The 19,336-nt window shown below is 39.3% G+C and overlaps 2 protein-coding genes across 10 annotated transcripts in view; one reads left to right on the top strand and one right to left on the bottom strand.

Moving 5' to 3' along the window:
* SPEF2 (sperm flagellar 2) overlaps window positions 1-7,232 on the bottom strand; it is a 76,024-nt gene extending 68,792 nt beyond the window's left edge. For all 7 annotated transcript variants that reach the window (XM_029961553.1, XM_029961551.1, XM_029961552.1 and 4 more), the window contains exons 1-3: window positions 7,170-7,232; window positions 5,340-5,442; window positions 910-1,162 (exon numbers count right to left, since the gene is read on the bottom strand). In XM_029961553.1, coding sequence (XP_029817413.1) covers window positions 910-1,162; window positions 5,340-5,442; window positions 7,170-7,227 — 414 coding nt within the window. In that variant the 5' untranslated portion in view covers window positions 7,228-7,232. The remainder of the gene's footprint in view (window positions 1-909; window positions 1,163-5,339; window positions 5,443-7,169) is intronic.
* Window positions 7,233-7,619: 387 nt separating this feature from the next.
* Window positions 7,620-19,336, top strand: part of PRLR (prolactin receptor) — a 156,198-nt gene continuing 144,481 nt past the window's right edge. For all 3 annotated transcript variants that reach the window (XM_018077223.2, XM_018077224.2, XM_018077225.2), the window contains exons 1-2: window positions 7,620-7,714; window positions 9,612-9,695. The gene's annotated coding sequence lies outside the window, so the exon portion shown is untranslated. The remainder of the gene's footprint in view (window positions 7,715-9,611; window positions 9,696-19,336) is intronic.

Genomic DNA, 19,336 nt, shown 5'->3' on the forward strand with positions numbered 1-19,336 from the left:
CTTCCAGCCTCAACTATTCTATGATTCAAATGCTGTTCTGAACCTGCCTAAAGACCAGACCTACTCACAGTTGCTTAACTTCTTTAAGCTATCCCTCTATAGCTGAAGGGATACTTCAACTCTCTGGTACTATCCTTGCATTTGTTCATAATCTTTCTGCCTGCAGACTATTTCTCAGGAAGTGTGACAGAAAAAAAAGTGAAATTTTACCCAGATGAATTTGATTCATGATATATAGCTTCTTAAAAACTGCCCAACCTGCTAACAAATAATGGTTTGCACATGCTGAATCTTACTGCTGAAAACAAGAAGAATGTCTTTAACAGAACCTACTACATCAATACTGACTTCCTCTTAGGTACTCTCTTTTCCTTTTGTTTTTTTTTTTTCTCTTTGTATTACCCAGCACATGATATTGCTGGCTGGAGTGTAGTATAAATATATGGAGAGACATGTAACAGAATGAACCAAATCACTGTGGCACAAAGCTCAACATAGTAAAAAACAGGCTTCCTGGAGGGGCAATTAGTCTAAGTTGATACCTAGACCACAATGCAGTCTGCAATCTGCACTGATAAAAGTAAAAATGCAGCTGCTGAATAACTACTAGGCTTTGTTGTTATAGTATTTTAAGTCTGGAGACAGCTTGAAAATAGAGCGGGTAACACAGGATGAACCAAAACAAAGGAAAACAGAACACAGAAGATCAATAGCCTATTGAGTTACTGATAAGCTGTGTAATGCCACTGTATAAGACATTGCAAAGGACTGCTTCTTTTCAATATAAGTGTTGGGGTTTGAACAGGAGATTTAAAAAGTGAGGAGGGGAAGCACGCAATACACTTGAAAAGTACATGTAAACACATCCTACCTTTTCTCTATTTATACAAAATAGGCATAGCTAGTTACCTCTGGATACAAAACACTCTCAATAGACTTAAGATTTGTAGTTGCGGCGGGTCTTATTGCTTCCATGACTACTCCAGGGTGCTTTGCCTTTCTCTTTTTTTCTAAAGCAATATACAATTCATATAAAAGCTTTGTTGCAGCCCCATGCTGTCCTGTCATGATGTCTTGGGCCACATTCTCATTAAACGGCACACCAAGGAGGTGAAGTGTAGGTTCCAGGCGAGAAAAATTGTTAACTTTTGCATCTGCAACCCTATATGATTAAAAACAACAACAAAAACCAGAAAATAAACTTATTTTCAGTTCCAACTTGCTGCATTAAGCATGGTCATGATACTTACCTCATACCAAGACAGGAGAAGGAAAAAAATAAAACCCACAGAGGACTTCCTTAAATAATGGATTACACAGTTTGGCTTAGGTTTTCTACTGCAGTGTACACACACATTGATTACTAAGTATAACTTCTGGAAAAAACAAAGATCACATTGGATTATATAAATCCTGAAACATAAATACACAAAGTGCATCTGACAGCAAAAGCTAACCCCAATCGCAGCTAATGGTACCCCATCCACAAAACACACACAGAGTTTGAATTAAGTTTCTACATTAGCTGTATCATCACTTGAGCTCTTGCCAATCAAAACATACGTAATGATAAAAAAAGCCTATATTATCCATTAAACCTCACAACACTTTGACATATTTCTTCTCCAATAAAAAGAAATGGACACACAGGTTAGAATTAGCAATTTACATTCTAAGCTAAAATAGTGGCTTGCAGATTACTGTTTTTCTTGATATGTAGATTCTCCTGTGGAAGCAGTCAATATCAGTAGATATACAGGGCAAAGTCAAATAATAATAAATTATCAGTTTATCACAACTAACACATCAAATTTCATCCAACAAATCCATAACTTCAGTCTGAGTCAGAACATCATGCTTTCTACACTGCTCTATCTCTTGAGTTCACAATAGTTCCTTTGTATCTACCAACCAGCTTTTGAGGTCAGCTGAGCTCCAGCACAATTCTACAAAAATGCCCAATTTTACCTGAAGACCTTCTGGTAACAGAGTATTCATCTTATTTTGAGATTAAACTGTCCAGGGGCTCATTATTCTCTCTATAATAGTCCATGCCTTATTTCTTACCCAATTATATATAACTGCAGCTTCCAACTACTGAACATTTTTCTGCCATTGATTCAAGGTTAAGATGAGCCCTATTGTCACAAACCATCTCACATGCACTGAGAGGCTGTAGTGACACCACCTCTTAACTTTTTATTCTGCAAGGTGCGGCAGACTGGTTTGTACATCCCATATTCCCCCTTCTTGCATTCCTTGAAGAGAGGAGTGGCAGTTGCAATCTTCTAGTCCTAGGGACCTCCCCAGTCATCAGGACCTTTCAAAGATTATTGAGTGGCCTAGCAGTGGTATCAGTCAGGTCCCTCAGGTGGGTATATGTCATCAGGTCCCATGGACTTGCATATTTCAAATTTATTTAAACGTTCCTTTCTTGCTACAGACTGTCCTATAAGTCTCAGAGGCTTGGGATATCAAAGTCTTATGGATGTCTCAATAGGTCCACATTTTCCCTAGCCTTCCTTTTGCTGTGGAGATATCTGTAAAAGCCCTTCTCGTTGCCCTTCTGCCTAGGCATAAGACAAGGTCTTTTCCCCATGAGGACAGTCAAGAAAATTGAAATAAATTGCCTGGAGAGTTAGTGTAGTCTTCATCCTTGGAGGTTTTCAAGATGACACTGGGTAAACAACTGCTGCAGACTTTCCTGTTAGTCTCAGGGGCTTGGGATTTCAGAGTGCAAGTTTTACCAGTAGAATAGAGTAGGACAGAGAAGCCATTAAGTATCTCAGCCTCAGCATAGCAGTCTGAGAAATACTCAAGGACCTGAGAGGGAGGCTGATCAATGGAGCCACACTCTGCCACCTTTGATGCAGAAAGACAACTCAGCATGGCTGCTACAGAGGCAGGTCTTGGAACTTATCTGCTCTCTCACACATGGGGCAGCTCTTATTCCTCCTCACCTTCCCAGCCTGTCCATCCTAAAGAGCCTATATCCAGCCATGGCAGCACGCCAGTTGTGTGAGCTAATCCACTGCCTCTCTGTGATTCCAATGATAATCCAGCAACAGGTCACAGGCTGCTAATTTCTTCTGTTTGATCCCCATGCTGCATGCTTTAGTATACAGGCACTTTAGAGAGGCAGCCAGTTGTGTTGATTTTTAAAAAATGCAGAAAAATTTAGAAAAGGTGTGAATGTTTATCCCATAACCTTATCTTCTCAGCACTTCCTTAATAGTGTGCATACATTTGGGGTGGAAGGCCTTCTGTTTTGCTGCTCTTATTTGCATCACCCTCTTCTTGCTTGCCAGTCCAGGCCATCACTTCCTCACTTGTTTGAGAGTAATCCTCTCCTTCTCCCCTCATTCCTAGTTTATCCTCACCAGGTTTGTCAGGCTGTTTCAAAGATGCTTTTGCCCATCTTGGCCAGGTGGATCCTATATCTTCCTAGCAGTCTTCCCTCTCAAAAGAGGATCTCACGGCTGTGAAAAACAAATCCCTGCTGTTAACAGCAGCTGCACAACCACTTGTTGACCCATGGAATCTATCTACTCCTCATCAAGCCCATCCACCTCACCAGCAGAAATAAGAAAAAAAAAATATTTGGGCCCCGTGCTTGTGGCTCCAGGTCTCTCTGGCAATATCCTTGGTACCCACAGAAAAGAGCAGCAGGGATAACAGTGCAAGGGCTCTGGACAAATCTCTGCAGCTCTGGACTGAAGGCCCAGCATGCAGTAAACCCCTCTGGCTAGCATGTCAGGTCAGCAGATGGCACCTCCATTTTCTAGTGCTATCATTTACTTGCTCCCTCTGGTGCTCTGATGTAGTTTAGACTTCAACAGCTCAGATGTTTTGTTGCACAGTGCCACCAGCCTCTCATCTGCTACCACAGCCATCAACCTGTTCTGCAGCTTCACATCAGCAGGTGGAGCAGACACCTTCCTTTTCTTGCCAGAAGTCACCTCCTTGCCAGTCATCTCCTTTTCCCAACCCAACCAGATTCTGCCTGCCTCTCTCTCAGCACAGCTGCGGGTCCAGGTTCCTGTATCTGCAGTGTCTCAGAGAAGATCCAATCCACTGATTTCATTCTGCAGCAGCTTGACTTGGTTACACAGATCCTCCATGAGCATATAGCTCTGCAGGCAAAGCCATCACCTCCCACTCATGAAGACGTAAAGATTCTGGGCATTCCCTTTGGTCTGACACAGGGAGACTTGACTCCTTTCTCTGGAGAGAAATCTGACTTGAGGCCTCTGATATTCTGAGTAGTTGCTCCAATGGGTATTGGGTATCACACTCTGTCACGCATCCCCACGCTTGCTGAGCACACATACACTGTCTCAGCAGAGTTTCTAACCACTTCTTGCACATACTGAAGTGCATCTTCACTAACTGCACCTCAAAGCACACTTTTATTGGGAAGAATCAAGAGAACTTGTTAGAAGCTGCTAGAGCCTGCTAGAAGTAAAAGCCTGTTATTTTCCCCAGCAACAGCAGGTACTCTAAACTTCCTCAAAGAGTTACCAGGGGTTTTCCAATGATCCCAGAAATTCCTGGAAGATCTAGAAGTCTTAGAAGCAGAGCGCAAAAACTGCTGTGCAAAACTGCTTTTTGCTGGCTGCCTTTGTTAGCTGTGCTCAAGTTGCTCTCTTGAAAATTGGTGGGACTTGCAGAGGGAAGGGTGTGAATACACGGGAAGTTCAAAGAACATAAAAACAGAGGTTCAGAAGAAAAAGGAAGATTTCATGCAGCCTGGCACTCTTGATGCATAAGCCAAGGAACTCCATGAACTGCATCAACTGTACCAAAGCTCACAGATCCGCACAAGACTTTTCAAGTTCACATTTTTCAGTTCTTCTTCAGGACAGATACTACACCAGATTACTTGTAAACTTATACATTCTTGTATGATTTTCTACCAGGGCTTCACTCAGAGCCTCACAATGTATCTCCACCATTTTCATTTTAGTGAAGATGGAATGGTCACCACCACACCACAACTCTGTATTCCTGGCTCTACACAGCTCACAGGGACAGTGACAGTATTTCCAGCCCTAGAGACATCCTTGAAGAGCTTTTTGCATTCTTGGTCTAACCTGTTACTATTGTAGTTACAATCAAAATGCATAATTTTCTTGAAGAAGTATGATCAATCTCTCTAGATATATGACACTCATTAAGGCATCACACACAAGCAGCTTTTGAATCTCTGAAAAATGTTTCAAATCTCACTAAGTTCTACATGTTTTCCCACTCTGCATTTAGAAATTCTGAGAAAATATGTATACTATATTAAAATATGTCTACTTTATGTAAGAGACATGTTATCCATAAGTACTAACCTGCTCTGTGAAAATTGTTTAAAGTCATCCTGAAGACCATATTTGTGTAGAAGTTCTCCTAGGAGGTAGCCGTTAGAAAATTCTTCTGGAAATGATCCTGGAACTAAGTTTTGGGTTTTGTTGTTTGAGTTTTTTCCAAAAAATAAGAAAATTAAAAGAATTCATACATTAATCTTAATACAGCTTGTTATTATAACAAAACTAAGTCCAAACTTCATTAAATAATTCAGAGGAATTTTAGAAGATTGACTTAGCAGTAATACTTTTCAACTCACAAATAAATAAACTTTCTGTGTAGTTATTTTGCAACATAAGCTTTAGGTAGTAATTTCTCATTTTCGTTGTAAAAATATAAACATTGTCATTGAGATTGTGGCAATATCTATAAACTATGATTACTACATTTTCCACACAAAATGCAAATGAAAACAAAGCTAGATCTAATGTGCTTCTCTTCAAGAGTCATAGAATATGGTGAGTTGGAAGAGACCGACAGGGATTATCAAGTTCAGCCCTGTGCAGGACACACCAAGAGTCACACCATGTGCCTGAGAGTGTTATCCAAACACTTCTTGAAGGTTGTCAGGTTTGGTGCTGTGACCATTGCCCTGGGGAGCCTGTTCTAATACCCAACCACCGTCTGGGTGAAAAACCTTTTCCTGATATCCTGATATCCTGATAGCCTAAACCTCCCCTGACTCAGCTTCATGCTGTTTCCTTGGGCCCTGTCACTGGTCACCACAGAGAAGAGATCAGTGCCTGCTCCTCTGCTTCCCCAACACGAGGAAGTTGAAGACTATGATGTGGTCTCCCCTCAGTCTCCTCTTCTCCAGGCTGAACACACCAAGTGACCTCAGCCACTCCTCATACGGCTTCCCCTCAGGGCCCTTCACCATCCCCGTTGCCCTCCTTTGAGGGCATTAAGCTCCTAAAAGCTTAATGTCTTTCTTATGTTGTGGTGCCTAAACTGCACACAGGACTCAAGGTGAGGCTGCCCCAGTGCAGAGCAGAGCGGGACAATCCCCTCCCTCCACTGGCTGGTGATGCTCTGCCTGATGCCCCCCCGGACACGGTTGGCCCTCCTGGCTGCCAGGCACTGCTGACTCATATTCAACTTGTTATCGACCAGGATCCCCAGGTCCCTTTCAATGGCACTATTATCCAGCCTCTCATTTCCCAGTCTATACACACAACCAGGGTTGTTCCATTCCAGGTGCAGAATCTGGCACTTGCCCTTGTTAAACTTCATACAGTTGGTGATTATCCATTGCTCTAATTATCAAGAGGAAGTTGCTCCCTCTTCCTTGCAGAACAAATGTTTTTGCAATGCCAGCACAACACCTGCCATACAAAACAAAGCACTACTTTCCAAACACATCAAAATATATTTTTTATCCTCTGGAGTCCTTATTAGCAGGTGAAGCTCCAGCACCTCCTGTCTCCCCAGAGCACTTGCCCCATGAGGAGAATTAACTTCAGCTTGAAAACTTCAGGCATTGGAACAGGTTGTCCAGGAAGGTGGTGGAGCCACCAGTCATTCCTGGAGGTGTTTAAGGAGCGTCTGGGTCTGGCACTGGGCGATGTGGTTTAGGGGTCACAGTGGCAGTGCGGGGCGGACAGTTGGACTGAGTGATCCTGAAGGCTTCTTCCACCCTTGACGACTACATGATTCTACGACTAAACATATACCTGCGGCGGTACCTGGGAGCGGGCCAGCGGGCGGGTCCGCCGGGGGAGCAGCCGGGGGGGGGGGAGGGGAATCCCCTGGCCCGATTCTGGCCCGACCCTGAGCAGCGCCCTCGGTCCTCCCCGCGCAGCAGGGCCACTCACCGACGCGCCGGAGAGCTTCACCTCCTCGTTCAGCCATTCCGCACAGGATTCGCGACATGGCCGAACCGGACCGCCCGCTTCCTCCACCACTCCGCGTCCCGTTGCCGCGGCGACCGCGCGGGCGCCTGCGGTTGGGGGCAGCGGCGGGCGGCGGCGTGCCGCGCAGGCGCCGGGGCAGGCGCGTCCGCGGGGTTGTGCCGGCGCGCGAGGAAGGTGAGCGCGCGACGGGGCGGGGCGGGGCGCGCGCCCCGCCGCCCCTTCAGCGGGGCCAGGGGAGGCGCTGGGCGGGAGGGGCGGGACGCGGCTCCGCCGAGCTGAGCACCGGAGGTCGTGCCGGGGGCAGGTGGCCGGTCCCCGTCCCCGTCCCCGTCCCGTCCCCGTCCCCGTCCCCGTCCCGCCCTGTGCCCCCGCACCGTGCCGGGCTGGCGGCACACGGGGCTGCCACTCCTCTCTGCTCCGGCCGCGTGTTCCATGTGTGTGCCAGCCCGCAGTTCCCCGTTCCGCCCCGACGTCGGCGGCGCCGTGCCTTGTTTGCTCCTGAGCTGGTGCGGGTGATACGGGGCAAAGGGCTGACAGGTTTAGGGTGGACATTAGGGAGGCTGAAGGGCACACATTAGGTAGAACTTTTTCCCAGAAGGGGTGTTTAAACATTGGAATGGGCTGCCCAGGGAGGTGGTGGAGTCACCGTCCCGGGAGGTGTGTAAGGAGAGCCTGGACGTGGCACTCAGTGCCGTGGTCTGGTTGACAGGGTGGTGTCCGGTCATGGGTTGGACTCGATGATCTCGGAGGCCTTTTCTCGCCCAGTCGATTCTGTGATTCTGTGAAACACAGCCTAGCAGGAGAAGGAAATTAATCCAGGGTGATTTTCCGAAATCCGTTCATATAACGGCACAAATTACTCTGTTGGCGCAGTGTGAAAAGGGGGAGGGAGCGCCAGAAGTGCCGAGAAGGGCTCTGGCGGTGCAAATGTGCGCTACACATCGAGGAGGGTTTTTTCCAGCAGCGCTGTCGGTGTGAGGCTGGGGAGCATCCCTGTGCCAGAACAGCTGCTCCTGTGGGAGCCAAGCCGGGCTTATAACGAGCCTCGCCGATACGGCTCTTTGCTCAGCTTTTGTTTGTATTAAGTCATCTTTGTTTTAGAATCTGAAACAATCATGGGTGGTTCCAGTGCTCCTGTCTGAAGCGTGTGTGACAAAACTGTGGAGCGTAGTGCTACATCTGGAAAATGCACTGCACACCATGGGGATTTCAATTGGCCAATTTCTTCTGGAAAAGACTTATGTTTTACTTAGTTTTTGGGTACCTTTCAGTACAATACAGAATCCTAAAGGGTTATTTATCTTGCAAAAGGCAGGGAAAAGAGGATCTAGTGGCTAAAGATAGGCTGACAGCGAACTAACTGTAATTTTCAAAAGTGACAATAATCAACAGTTGGCATAACTTGGAATGTTACAAATTCTGTTTCCCTACAAAGACCAGAATTCTTCAGATTAAATCTCTGGGCTTTTATGGGGGGTATGCTTCAGATCAAATTAAATCCTTGAGAATAAGTAAAAATAAATGTATAACTGACCAGGTATTTATATATCTTGAAAAGGTCAGTACAGAATTAGTGATACATGAATGAATAAAGTAACAGGAAACTTCAAGAGGAGAAGTACTTTCAAGGCAGATGTTTAAATTAATATTTATATTCTTCTAAAGATTCAAAGTTTTGTGTATATCTGAAGGTATAAAAATACCCATACTTTAGGGGGAGAAAAAAAACCTTGAATTTTTAATATTTTTATGACACTATTTCATAGTAGCATGAAAGTGGTAGCAGTAGCATGAAAATAGTAATACTACCCACTAGGAGTGGGTATATCTACTATCACAAGAGTGTTTTTCTGATATGGCAGGGTGCGAGGAACAAATATATTTTAACTTTCTCATGGAATTTTTTCCTTATCTCCAGAAATCAATGTATATTTATTTATGTTTATATATAGTTACATGTTGCTGCACATAGTCATTAATTGTTTAAGAAGTTTATGTTGATTTAAAACATGCAAACCAGAACTGATTTATATTAAGTATAGAACTTCTTTCCATATCACCTCTGACTTTAAAAAGCTGGTATTTCCTGTGTCTCTAGGTTTTTTCCTTATGGAATGTATTCTTTCAACTTTATTATCATATTCAGTGAATTTCTAAACACTTGATTTAGTTTAAAATAACATGGGTTGTTCTATCTGCTGAGATGACATAGTAAAATCTTATTCAGATAAGCTAGAATTATGAGAAACATGGAATTTCATATTTAAATTCAGTAGTGGCTTGTTGTTTCATTTAAATCTGTCTGAGCTCTTAACAAATTAGTGTAGCTTTCTTTCAGAATTCTGGGTAGTGATAGGATAATGTATTAATCAAATTTTACTTTATTCTTTCCCTGAATTTAAGACTTTGGAAGATGTCTGTGTTCTGCACTGTGAAAGCTGAGTCCAGACAGCTTTTAAAGGAAGATTCTAGCAGACAACAAATAAGGTAAGTGTTTCCCTAATTATACCCTTATTGAAAACACCAGTATTGTTAAATGGGTGTTTTCTGTGTTCTCTTAGTTTTTTAATTTTTTTACTTATACTTTAATTTTGCTAGGAATGCCAGTTGGAATATCCTAAGCATTCCAAACTGATTTTTCAAAGGACTCTGTACTTTGAATGGTGTAGATTTTAGACAGCAATACTAGATTGTGGAATGCATATGGATTTTTCACATAAAACTTTGTCTTTATTTTAAAGTTAATACATCTTCTCATGGACTTGCTTAGAAAGAGGAGAGGATTGTCCATAGGCTGAATTTATAATAGCCAAGGGAATAGAAGACATCAGACAACAATCTGTTGAGCACAGAAATTGAGGTGTTGAGGATCATCTGCATATATGAAGAACAAAAAAGGATCTTAAAATATAATCAAGCCTACAGCTTTTTTGTACTTTAGTTTTGAATAACGTGGACATATAGTGGTATGCATGAAGAGCAAGAGGGCAAAATTCAGTTTTAAAAGTGATTATCCATAAACTTCAGTGTTATCACAAAAGGACAATCAAAATTCTTCAGCATGTTCAAGGTAATAAACTGACGGGGGAGTTACTTAGGAGGAATTATTTACAATTTAATACAACGAAGATTAAGAAAAGTCAAATGGAACAGTACCTGAATTCTCAAATCAAATTCCATTTAGATTGAATCTGTGCAAACAGTAATAGCACTAAACTGATACAGAGTAATTAAAGCATGTGTGGGTTCAGGAGCTTCCTTTTTGTGCACCAGAATTTGTTGCTGGGTCAACAAGATTCTTTATAAATATACTTAAGTATAATTATTGCAGTGTTATGGTTCATGTTGTTTGCTTGTCTTTTCTCTCTCCTGAGAATTTACAACAGGGCTAAATAGCCTTCTCTCCACCTAGGGCTTCTTTTCACTTTTCCCTCTCTAGTTTGATTATTTGTTTTACTCAATGTTGTTTACCCACTCTGACATGATCAAATGATCATGTTCTCTTTGAAACTTAATTTTAACTATATTCATCCCTCACAGACTCTCCTCTGGTCACCTCTGGGTCCTCAGGATCAAACTCTAAAGAAATCATGACCTTGAGGATTGTGCTTACCCCACATTTCCACAGCTTCTTGCTTCATGCACCTCTCAGCTCTGTTGCCCATACTGGGCTCTTAGAACAGCACTACTCTGGAAACCTGTTCTGCTTTCTACCTTGAGTTTCCCTGTTGCCACAAGAAAACAGCTATATTGATTCAGAGCTCATGTTTGTCTAGTTCAGTCTCCTGTCTCTGACAATGATCAATAACAAATGCCGGGGAAGAAATGAAGGGAAATCATATACTAGTACTATATGCTTGTTAGCATATACCATGTTGCCATACAGAACGTTGTCTTTACTATCACTTTTTGTGATAAAGGACTTTATGCATCTATGTAAGATAGTACAATTAATTTTTCCTTCCATTAGCACATGCAGACAGTTCTAAACCTCTGTAAATGTTTAATATTGACAGTGGACTGTGGTAAGGAATTCCATAACTTAACCTGGACTTATATGAACAAATTAGGTTACCCTTCATTATGTGAAGAAGTACATTGTTATTTTGAAGCTGCATCCTCTGCAGTGCTGTAACTGTTCTGTTATTTTTAAACAAGAGTATGAGGCATCTGACTTGCAGGTTGAACTGATGCTTTAAGTGCTATCTTGCTTCCAAGAGCTATATAATAGATGTATTTTATACTCACATTTACTACCTATCTTTGTTTTCTCTCTACCCCAGTTGTGAGGTTGTGTCTCTGGACACAAATGTGCCTCATATTAACTGTGGTTAATATGGCTTATTCTGCTCTTTTTATTATCTGCACAAGGAATGCTGGGGTGTGTATCTGCTGTACCAGTCCTGTAAAAAAAAGTCCCCCACTTGACAATGCTGATGTGGCTACATGCCATATATATGCAAGATCCGCAGTTACTGCCTAAATAATCTCTCTGTATTGTAAACAAGTGTGTCTTCTGTGTTCAAATACTGATGAGAATGTATGATGCAGCCTGGCAAATTACAGGTATGCAGGAAAATACTGTAATGGGTGCATTGTTTTCTGTACTGCGAAGTGGATTATTAGTATGTAGGTTCAGTTTGAGTAAATCTCAGTAAATTACTGGGCACAATTAAGGCAAGAGCATTGCAGAGAAGTTCTGCACTATAAAGAGACAGGGCAAAATGTTTCCAGTGTGAGGAACAGCTGTAGTGTTGTGGCTGGCTGATGTTTTGATTCTTTTCCACACTGCTAACCAAGTAAGGAAGAAGATAATTTAATCTTCTTAAGTGAGATCTATAACTCGCTTGTTGTATCTGAGACAGTATGGTTCCGTTTAGTTCAGTTATAGCACTGCACATTTAAACCAGGGACTGAGGGATTTTTCAACTTCAAGTAAGAATTCAGTGTCTCCAGTGTGATGTATTTGTCAGGAATTACAATCCACTATGGTGGATAGTGGCATATGATATTGAATAGTATTTGAATATTGATTGATGCTTTAAGACAAACTAAGTAAAGCAGAGTGGGTTTTTTGGTGGTTTGTTTTTTTCTTTTTAAAAAAAATGCATTACTGACTTCCATTGATTACTGACTTTCATTTAAAGTTTTTGAAAAGGTTCTGTGACTTTAAGGTAGACAATGTTTCTTAAGTATTTCAAGATCAAAGGAGCACTTTCTACAAAAAGCATCGAAACAGTAAAAACTGAGTATAAACGATGGAAATAAAAAAAACAAACTGCCTGACAGATTGAAAATTTACATAAGCAGAATAAAAGGAAGTAGAAAGATCATTAGAACCTCCCTGAATAATGAATATGTACATGTCTTAAGGACACAATAAATTATGGGGGAATTAGAGACTGGCATGTAGATACAGCTTTAAGCGTGTGTGAAACAAAAGAATGAAGAATTAAAGACATTTTTGTTTTGAAGACATTGCTGGGATGCCACTGAATTTGATTACCTGTTTCTGAGCATCTCATTCTTCTTAATAGTTTATTTTGGGATTTATTACCACTTTCTTTCCTGTATGGTAATTTTTTTTCTATCAGAAAGTTGGAGATTGTGGGTGGGGGATTCCATGATTCCTTAATGAGATAGTAGGAGTAGTAGGCAAGGGGTAAAAAAAGTTGGAGATTAGAAATTGAAATTGAATAAAATTCATCGAGGAATGTGACTGGTACAGATAAGTAGTCAAGAAGAGGATTCTTTCAGGGATGGAACAAAGGGAATCATGATGACACAAATTGCCTTAGTTCTATGGCTTGAACAGACTCCTTGAAATTCTGACTCACTGTTTCTCTACCTTAGGAAATTGTATATAAAACATACTGTCAAAGAATGGGTTTAGTCAACCCGGTAATTGCCTGCATCCACACACACATCTGTGTCATAAAACAGAGCTAAAATTATGTGAACATTTTTCTTGTAGTCATTCCTTTATGCACAGAATGGTTGCATGCTTGGTGTGGAGGAACGAAAGCTCTCTCCAGCTGGCTGTTTAAAAAAGAAAGCAAGGCAGCTAAGTAGTAAGGAAAGTTCAGATGGTTCATTTTTGTCATGCACAGTTTAATTCAGACTCTGGCATAGTGTTTCTGCTAGATACAAATCAAGTTAATAAATCAGATTTTTCTAGGCAGCTACAAATTGTGAGTATGTAATTTTATGGTTGGATTACTTTATATATAATGGTCTGAAATATTTTGAGTATTATTTGGAATACTCACAGGCCTCATCAGTTATTATTTTGTCATTCAATAAACTCTTATTAACTGTGCACCATTTGTCTTATGTTCTTTCACTGTAGCTTTTGTGTAGTATTATTAAAGAATGCATGTAATGTAACTAGAATCTTTTTGGATGCTACTGAAATGCAACTGCTTTTTCTTTTACAAATAGTACAGCTATTGTGTACCAACAATTCTGTTCAATTATGTTTTTAGAGTATAAAATTAAGAATAATGTGTCTGTTTTGGAGTAGAGAAGAAATGCAAGTATGCATAATGTAACTAAGTGATCTGGAATTTGGCTAGCATCCTTGCAACAAATGCCAGCACTTAAAAGCCTTGGATAGTTGTTCTTTCTCATTATGTTGAATGAGAACATTGGTCAAGCATGCTGTACATTGGAAGAGTTCCTGGTAGAACATCAGGCTTTCAGAAATGTTCTTTAATTCACACTACTTAGCTAATTAGGGTAAATGTGATCAAGTAAATAGTTAAAATTAAAGTGATGTTGATGTAACTTGACAAAGGAGAGACTGTGGGCTAACATGCCCATTTGCATCTTTTAACAGTAAATTAATGGTACATCACAGCATGATAATGCTAGTACATGGAATATAGCTTCTTTTCTACAGTAATGATTTACCTTTCAAGTTGCTCATTTCTTTCCTCTTATACCAGCCTAAATTTGTTCTGAGGCTGATTCCAATAGATGTTTTCTTTTCTTCTTGAGCATAAGAGTTGCTGATAATGATGGGGATAGTATTGTACTTGTGCTTAATGGCCACCAATATACAATTTAGTTTAACAAAATTGTTGAATTATTCATAAGCAGTTTCTTTTTTGATTGCATGCACTCTGACTTGAAGATTTGGACAGGAAGAAAAAGTCTGTCTTAAGTGAAATTCTGTAAAAAAGTTTAGTTTAATACAGAATGACAGAACACAGGCCCTAGTGAAAGATGTAAAAAAAAGCCATCCAACTGTTCATGCTTTATGTTGTGGCGAAAATAAGCATTTTAAACAAATAACAGAAATTATAATTTAGTCACTGTCATGGTGAAGCATTTACTATTACTGATGGATCACTTCAAATCATGTAACAACCTAGCATGTTCTGTGTTCACACCAGTAGTAAGACTCTAAAATAGTGCTACTCTGCCTCTGATTTTCTTCAACTGTTCTACCACTTATTCCCATTTCCAACTCCTTTTGCTCCATTGATTCTTACTCTCTCCTGCAATCAGAATTATTCTGACCCGTATATTTCCATTTATTTCTTTTTTCATATTCCTCAGGTCTTCACATTTGATGATGTGTCTTTCTTCTTCTTTTCATCTACAGCCCTAATCCTTCTATCCTGTCAAGGCTCATAGGTGCATTTTGTTTTGGAAGTAATTTCTGCTGTAGAACTCTAATCATTCTCTATTCTCTTCACTCTCCAAAGTGTTGGTAGAAACTGTTAAAATTGCTCTTTAGGTTCAATGGCAATAGTTTATCCCTTTTGTTCATTTGAGTCATCTGGAGAGTGGTAGGCCAGCACCCCTTCAGCTGTTCCTTTTGTACAAGTACTTTTTAAGCTCTTTGGCATAAGGATATTTGACACTTGCCTATCTAGGCATCTTAGTGTTTTTGTGGATTACAATTTTGAAATTACTTCCCCAGAGGAATGGTAGATGTTCTGCTTAATCCCAGAGAAAGGTCTTGTGAATGAGATTTAAAATTAAACCCGAAGAAAATCATGGTTGGGCTGTCAGGTACACACTAAACCAGTTGGTGAATGTGTCAGCTTTAAAAAAACCCTCATGACTAGACAGAAAATCTGTTTCCTAAGTACCTTGTGAAACCATTGATTATTTATCCTCAAATCTGCATAATTGTGCCTGTGTTTATATCTATATTGTGCCTTATTCTGAACATATGTTACAAGTTCTAATTTATCTTACACAATTTATGTTCAAAGTCTGGCACATCTTGTTTTACCCTTGGGTTTCGAATATGTTTTCTCACCTGCGGCTCAGCTAGTTGTCAGTGTGTTTATCCTCTTAAACAGAATGAATGCTCCCAAACAAATTATATCAATTACAAGTTCTTTCTTAGCAGCACAGGAACAGCATTTGTCAGAGTGAATCATGAACAACACCCGGAATGCACTGTTTTCTTCCTGCCTCTTCTGAATTTGAAGTAGCATTTTTCTGAGTATATGCTCAGATAGACCTGTCTTCAGTGTCAGTAGAGAGGTGACTCTTCTTTTCACTGGTGATTTCTGACAGTAAAGCTCATTCTGCCCTCTGTTCTTTTTACCTCTCACCATACTGCTACTTCTCTTTTACAATAACAGATACAGATGCTCAAGCTGCGCTATTCAAAACAGCTATTTTAACTGCAGTTATAATAGTTGGTATCTACTGATATTTGATGTTTTCTTATACAAACACTGGTAACTCTCTAGTTGAATTTCTTCTTTGTTTGAAATTCTGTTCACTAGAGGATTTGAAGATTTACTGTAACCTTGAATAAAGTTCTTGCTGTTCAGTTAATGAAATCTTACTTATTTTCCATTTTAAACATGAAAATTGTGACATTTTCTGTGACAAGAATTTGCTTAATGGTGATTAATAAAATATGTAAATGAAGTGGACTTAATCTGTTTTTTGGTCTGTTTACCATTGGACAGCAATAGAAGGTTCTTTCACTAAAGCTGATATCTGCTGTAGACGCACGTTCAATTCAGAAGAGTCATGTAAAAACAGAGTAGTCCTTATCCTCCATTTAGAGAAAGGTGTCATTCTGAGATTTAGGTAGATGTTTTTGGTTTCTATGAGAGTATAATTCTTTATCATATTTGGAGTAAGAAAAGGCTCAAGCCACTAAGACACAAGTGCATTTTAAGTTATATCAAATCAAAGAAATTCTGTACTTTGATTTGATTTATCTTTTTTTTCTTTTTTTCTTTTTTTTTTTGACAGATTAATGCATGATATTACTTGAATGGACCAGATAAAACACAGAAAAATAGTTTTAATTTTTAAACAAAAAATAAGCATCCCTGACAGGCTTTAAGGCATCAGATTTATCCCAGTATGTGTATAGGCTATGTAAATAAAATTTAATTATATAATGAATAATATGATACGTGGAACCTGAGATTCATATAATTCTGTTTCTGGAGTTACACAAGTGCTTCTTGTGATTAGCTGCCTAGAGATCTTCTGTTCAACAATCCCTTTTAATGAATGTTTTTAACAGTTTCGATTTCATGGTGAGAGAATAACCAGATATAGGATGGTCAGCATAATCAAAATGCAAATAAATGAAGATTTATAAGAAAAATTATGTGTAGATTGTGTACAGGCATGCACATGTATATGCTTTTAAATATTTTTTAAAACATTCAGTGATTTTGAAAGCTCTTTTGCAAACACAATGATCAGTGTTTCAAATGACTAATAATAAAATAGTTATTGCTTTCTTACTGCTGCAATGTAGTTTCTTTCCCATGAAGTTACTTATTTTAATGAAAATAAAATAATTACTTTTTCCCCTGAATTTTAAATGAAATTCACTGATTTAATAATGCTTTTCTTCCATCATGATGTTACATTTGAATAATTATACAAATACAACTTCTTGAAATATTTTTTGGGTCTCTTCCAGCTGAAATATTCTTTTTGTGTTTTTTCTGTTCTGTTGTCCAGTCCTGTCCTGGTTTTGAATTTGTCATACATGATATTGTTTGTGCAAAAGGACGAGAATGGGTCTATCAGTTTTTAATAAGTATCTCTGGCTCGCTTTTTGTGAAATAGAGGAAGTAATATTGCTTTCCTCATGATGGTTTTTGATATTTAGATAATTTGTTTCTATTGTCTCTATCACTTAGTATTTGTGAACTACTGCTTACAACCTTTTTGTAAGATTAAAGTAGGTATTTCTGTCCTGTGTATAACATGTTAGCACGTGGTACAGCAGGTGCTAGAGGTGTAGTTTTTCAGTAATTCTAACATTTTATTTTGTTGAACTTTGTAATTTATTATAATCTCTCTGTACTATGTCTCTGTCTGTATGACACAATTTTTTTAATATGTTTAGGTTTTTTCCTTCATCTTTATAGCTTCTGTTTTGTCTGTGATGAAGATATCCTTATTAGTGAAAAGGACTTTCTTGTTGATCACTCATTTTCAGGGAGGATCCCTTATGGTGTTCTCAGTATGCAGGTGTGGTTCAACCATGGTTTATCGTGCCATAAACTGTAATGTGGAATTTAACAAGCAGAAAAAAACACATTTTGCGAGGTGATAAACTGCAGGAAATTCAGGACAAATAATGGAAAAATAAATGAAGTAATTACTAAATAATGGAGGTGTCAAATCTTTATAAGGAGTTAGCAATTACAGTTTGCCTCAACAGGAGACATTTGGAGGTATGTATGTCTGTTTTAGATACCCAGGTATAGTGTCTATTACAGTTACATTCTTAATGCTGTAACTGGAATTGTCTGGAGCAGTGTTTGGGAGATGAATGGAATAACAGTTTGAACCCTGTTGTGTAAAAGAGCAAAATTCCCAACAATAAAAACAGGAAGAAGCCCACTGTACTTTTGTGAGAATTTCCATTTCAGACCGTAGCTGAATCTCACTAATATTTCTCCAGCCTCTCTTTCTGGTATGATCCTGTCTTCCTCCTTCTTACTCAACTGATATTACTATAATTGTTATCGACAACTATCTGTGTGACTTTCTAAGTACTCGGGAAGCATATTATCTTTATTTCTGTCAGCTTTTGTTTTCTCCTATGCAAGACCTCATCATCCTTCATGTTTCTTTCTTCTATCCCTCATCTTTCCAAATTGTCCTATTTCCTCACTGAAGAGAGGACTTTTTCTCTGCTTTACTCAGCTGAGATTTCATTTCTTTTTATATACATTTCATCTTTCAGAAAATTCAGAACACCAAAAATTCTTACATATATGTGTCAATCTGTAAAACTCATTCCTTTTTCCACAAAGGTTTTGTATTGGAGACATCTGGATATGGCACTTGAGGATAATGTTTTAGGGATGATTATGGTGGTGCTGAATTGACAGTTGTACTAGATGATCTTGAAGGTCTCTTCCAACCTTGATGATTCTGTGATATTATGATGACTTTTACATCAGGTCTTGGCAATGTAAGTAAAACTCCTAATATAAGTATATAGGATTCCTCTACAAAAGAAAGAAGATAATGTGTGAGTTTAAGGGAAATAATTTTATCCTAGGATTATAAAGTCTAGCAAATACTGTCAGCGGCTCTTTATCAATCGGCTGATCTACAGCAGCCAGAAAAAGATATTTACAGTGAAAAAATTATGTGTGAAGTGTAACTTGGGGATCAAAGAAATTAAGCTTAAGTGCCTAAAATGTCATCCCCATGATTTTGTGAAGTATTGTCTTTATGGGCAGCTTCAAAAGACAGATATATCACAGCAAGTAACAGGTCTTTGCTAACTTTCAGTTTTGTTAAGATAAACAGAAATTTGCTATCATATGGCTTAGTGAACCTAGATTTATCACAATCTTTCAAAAACTACTGATGTATGATAAACACTTTCATTATGTAATATGAAACACATGGATACTGTATTGCTGGCGCATTGAGAGCCTGGAAATATTTCAACACCTTCAAGCTAGAAAGTATGCAAAGCAGTAAGATAAAATCATTAATAATCAGGTTCTGGATAAAGATTACACAACCACTATTGAAGCAATTCTCATTAAAGTGGTTTTTCTGGATGGGACATGCTTTATAGAATAGCAATGCCACTTTCCCAGAGAATGCAAGCAATGGCTAGCAAACCTGAATGTCAACAAATTAGAAGAAAAGGT

The sequence above is a fragment of the Manacus vitellinus genome, unplaced genomic scaffold, assembly GCF_001715985.3.
Source record: "Manacus vitellinus isolate BGI_N305 unplaced genomic scaffold, ASM171598v3 scaffold_36_pilon, whole genome shotgun sequence".
Taxonomy (NCBI): domain Eukaryota; kingdom Metazoa; phylum Chordata; class Aves; order Passeriformes; family Pipridae; genus Manacus; species Manacus vitellinus.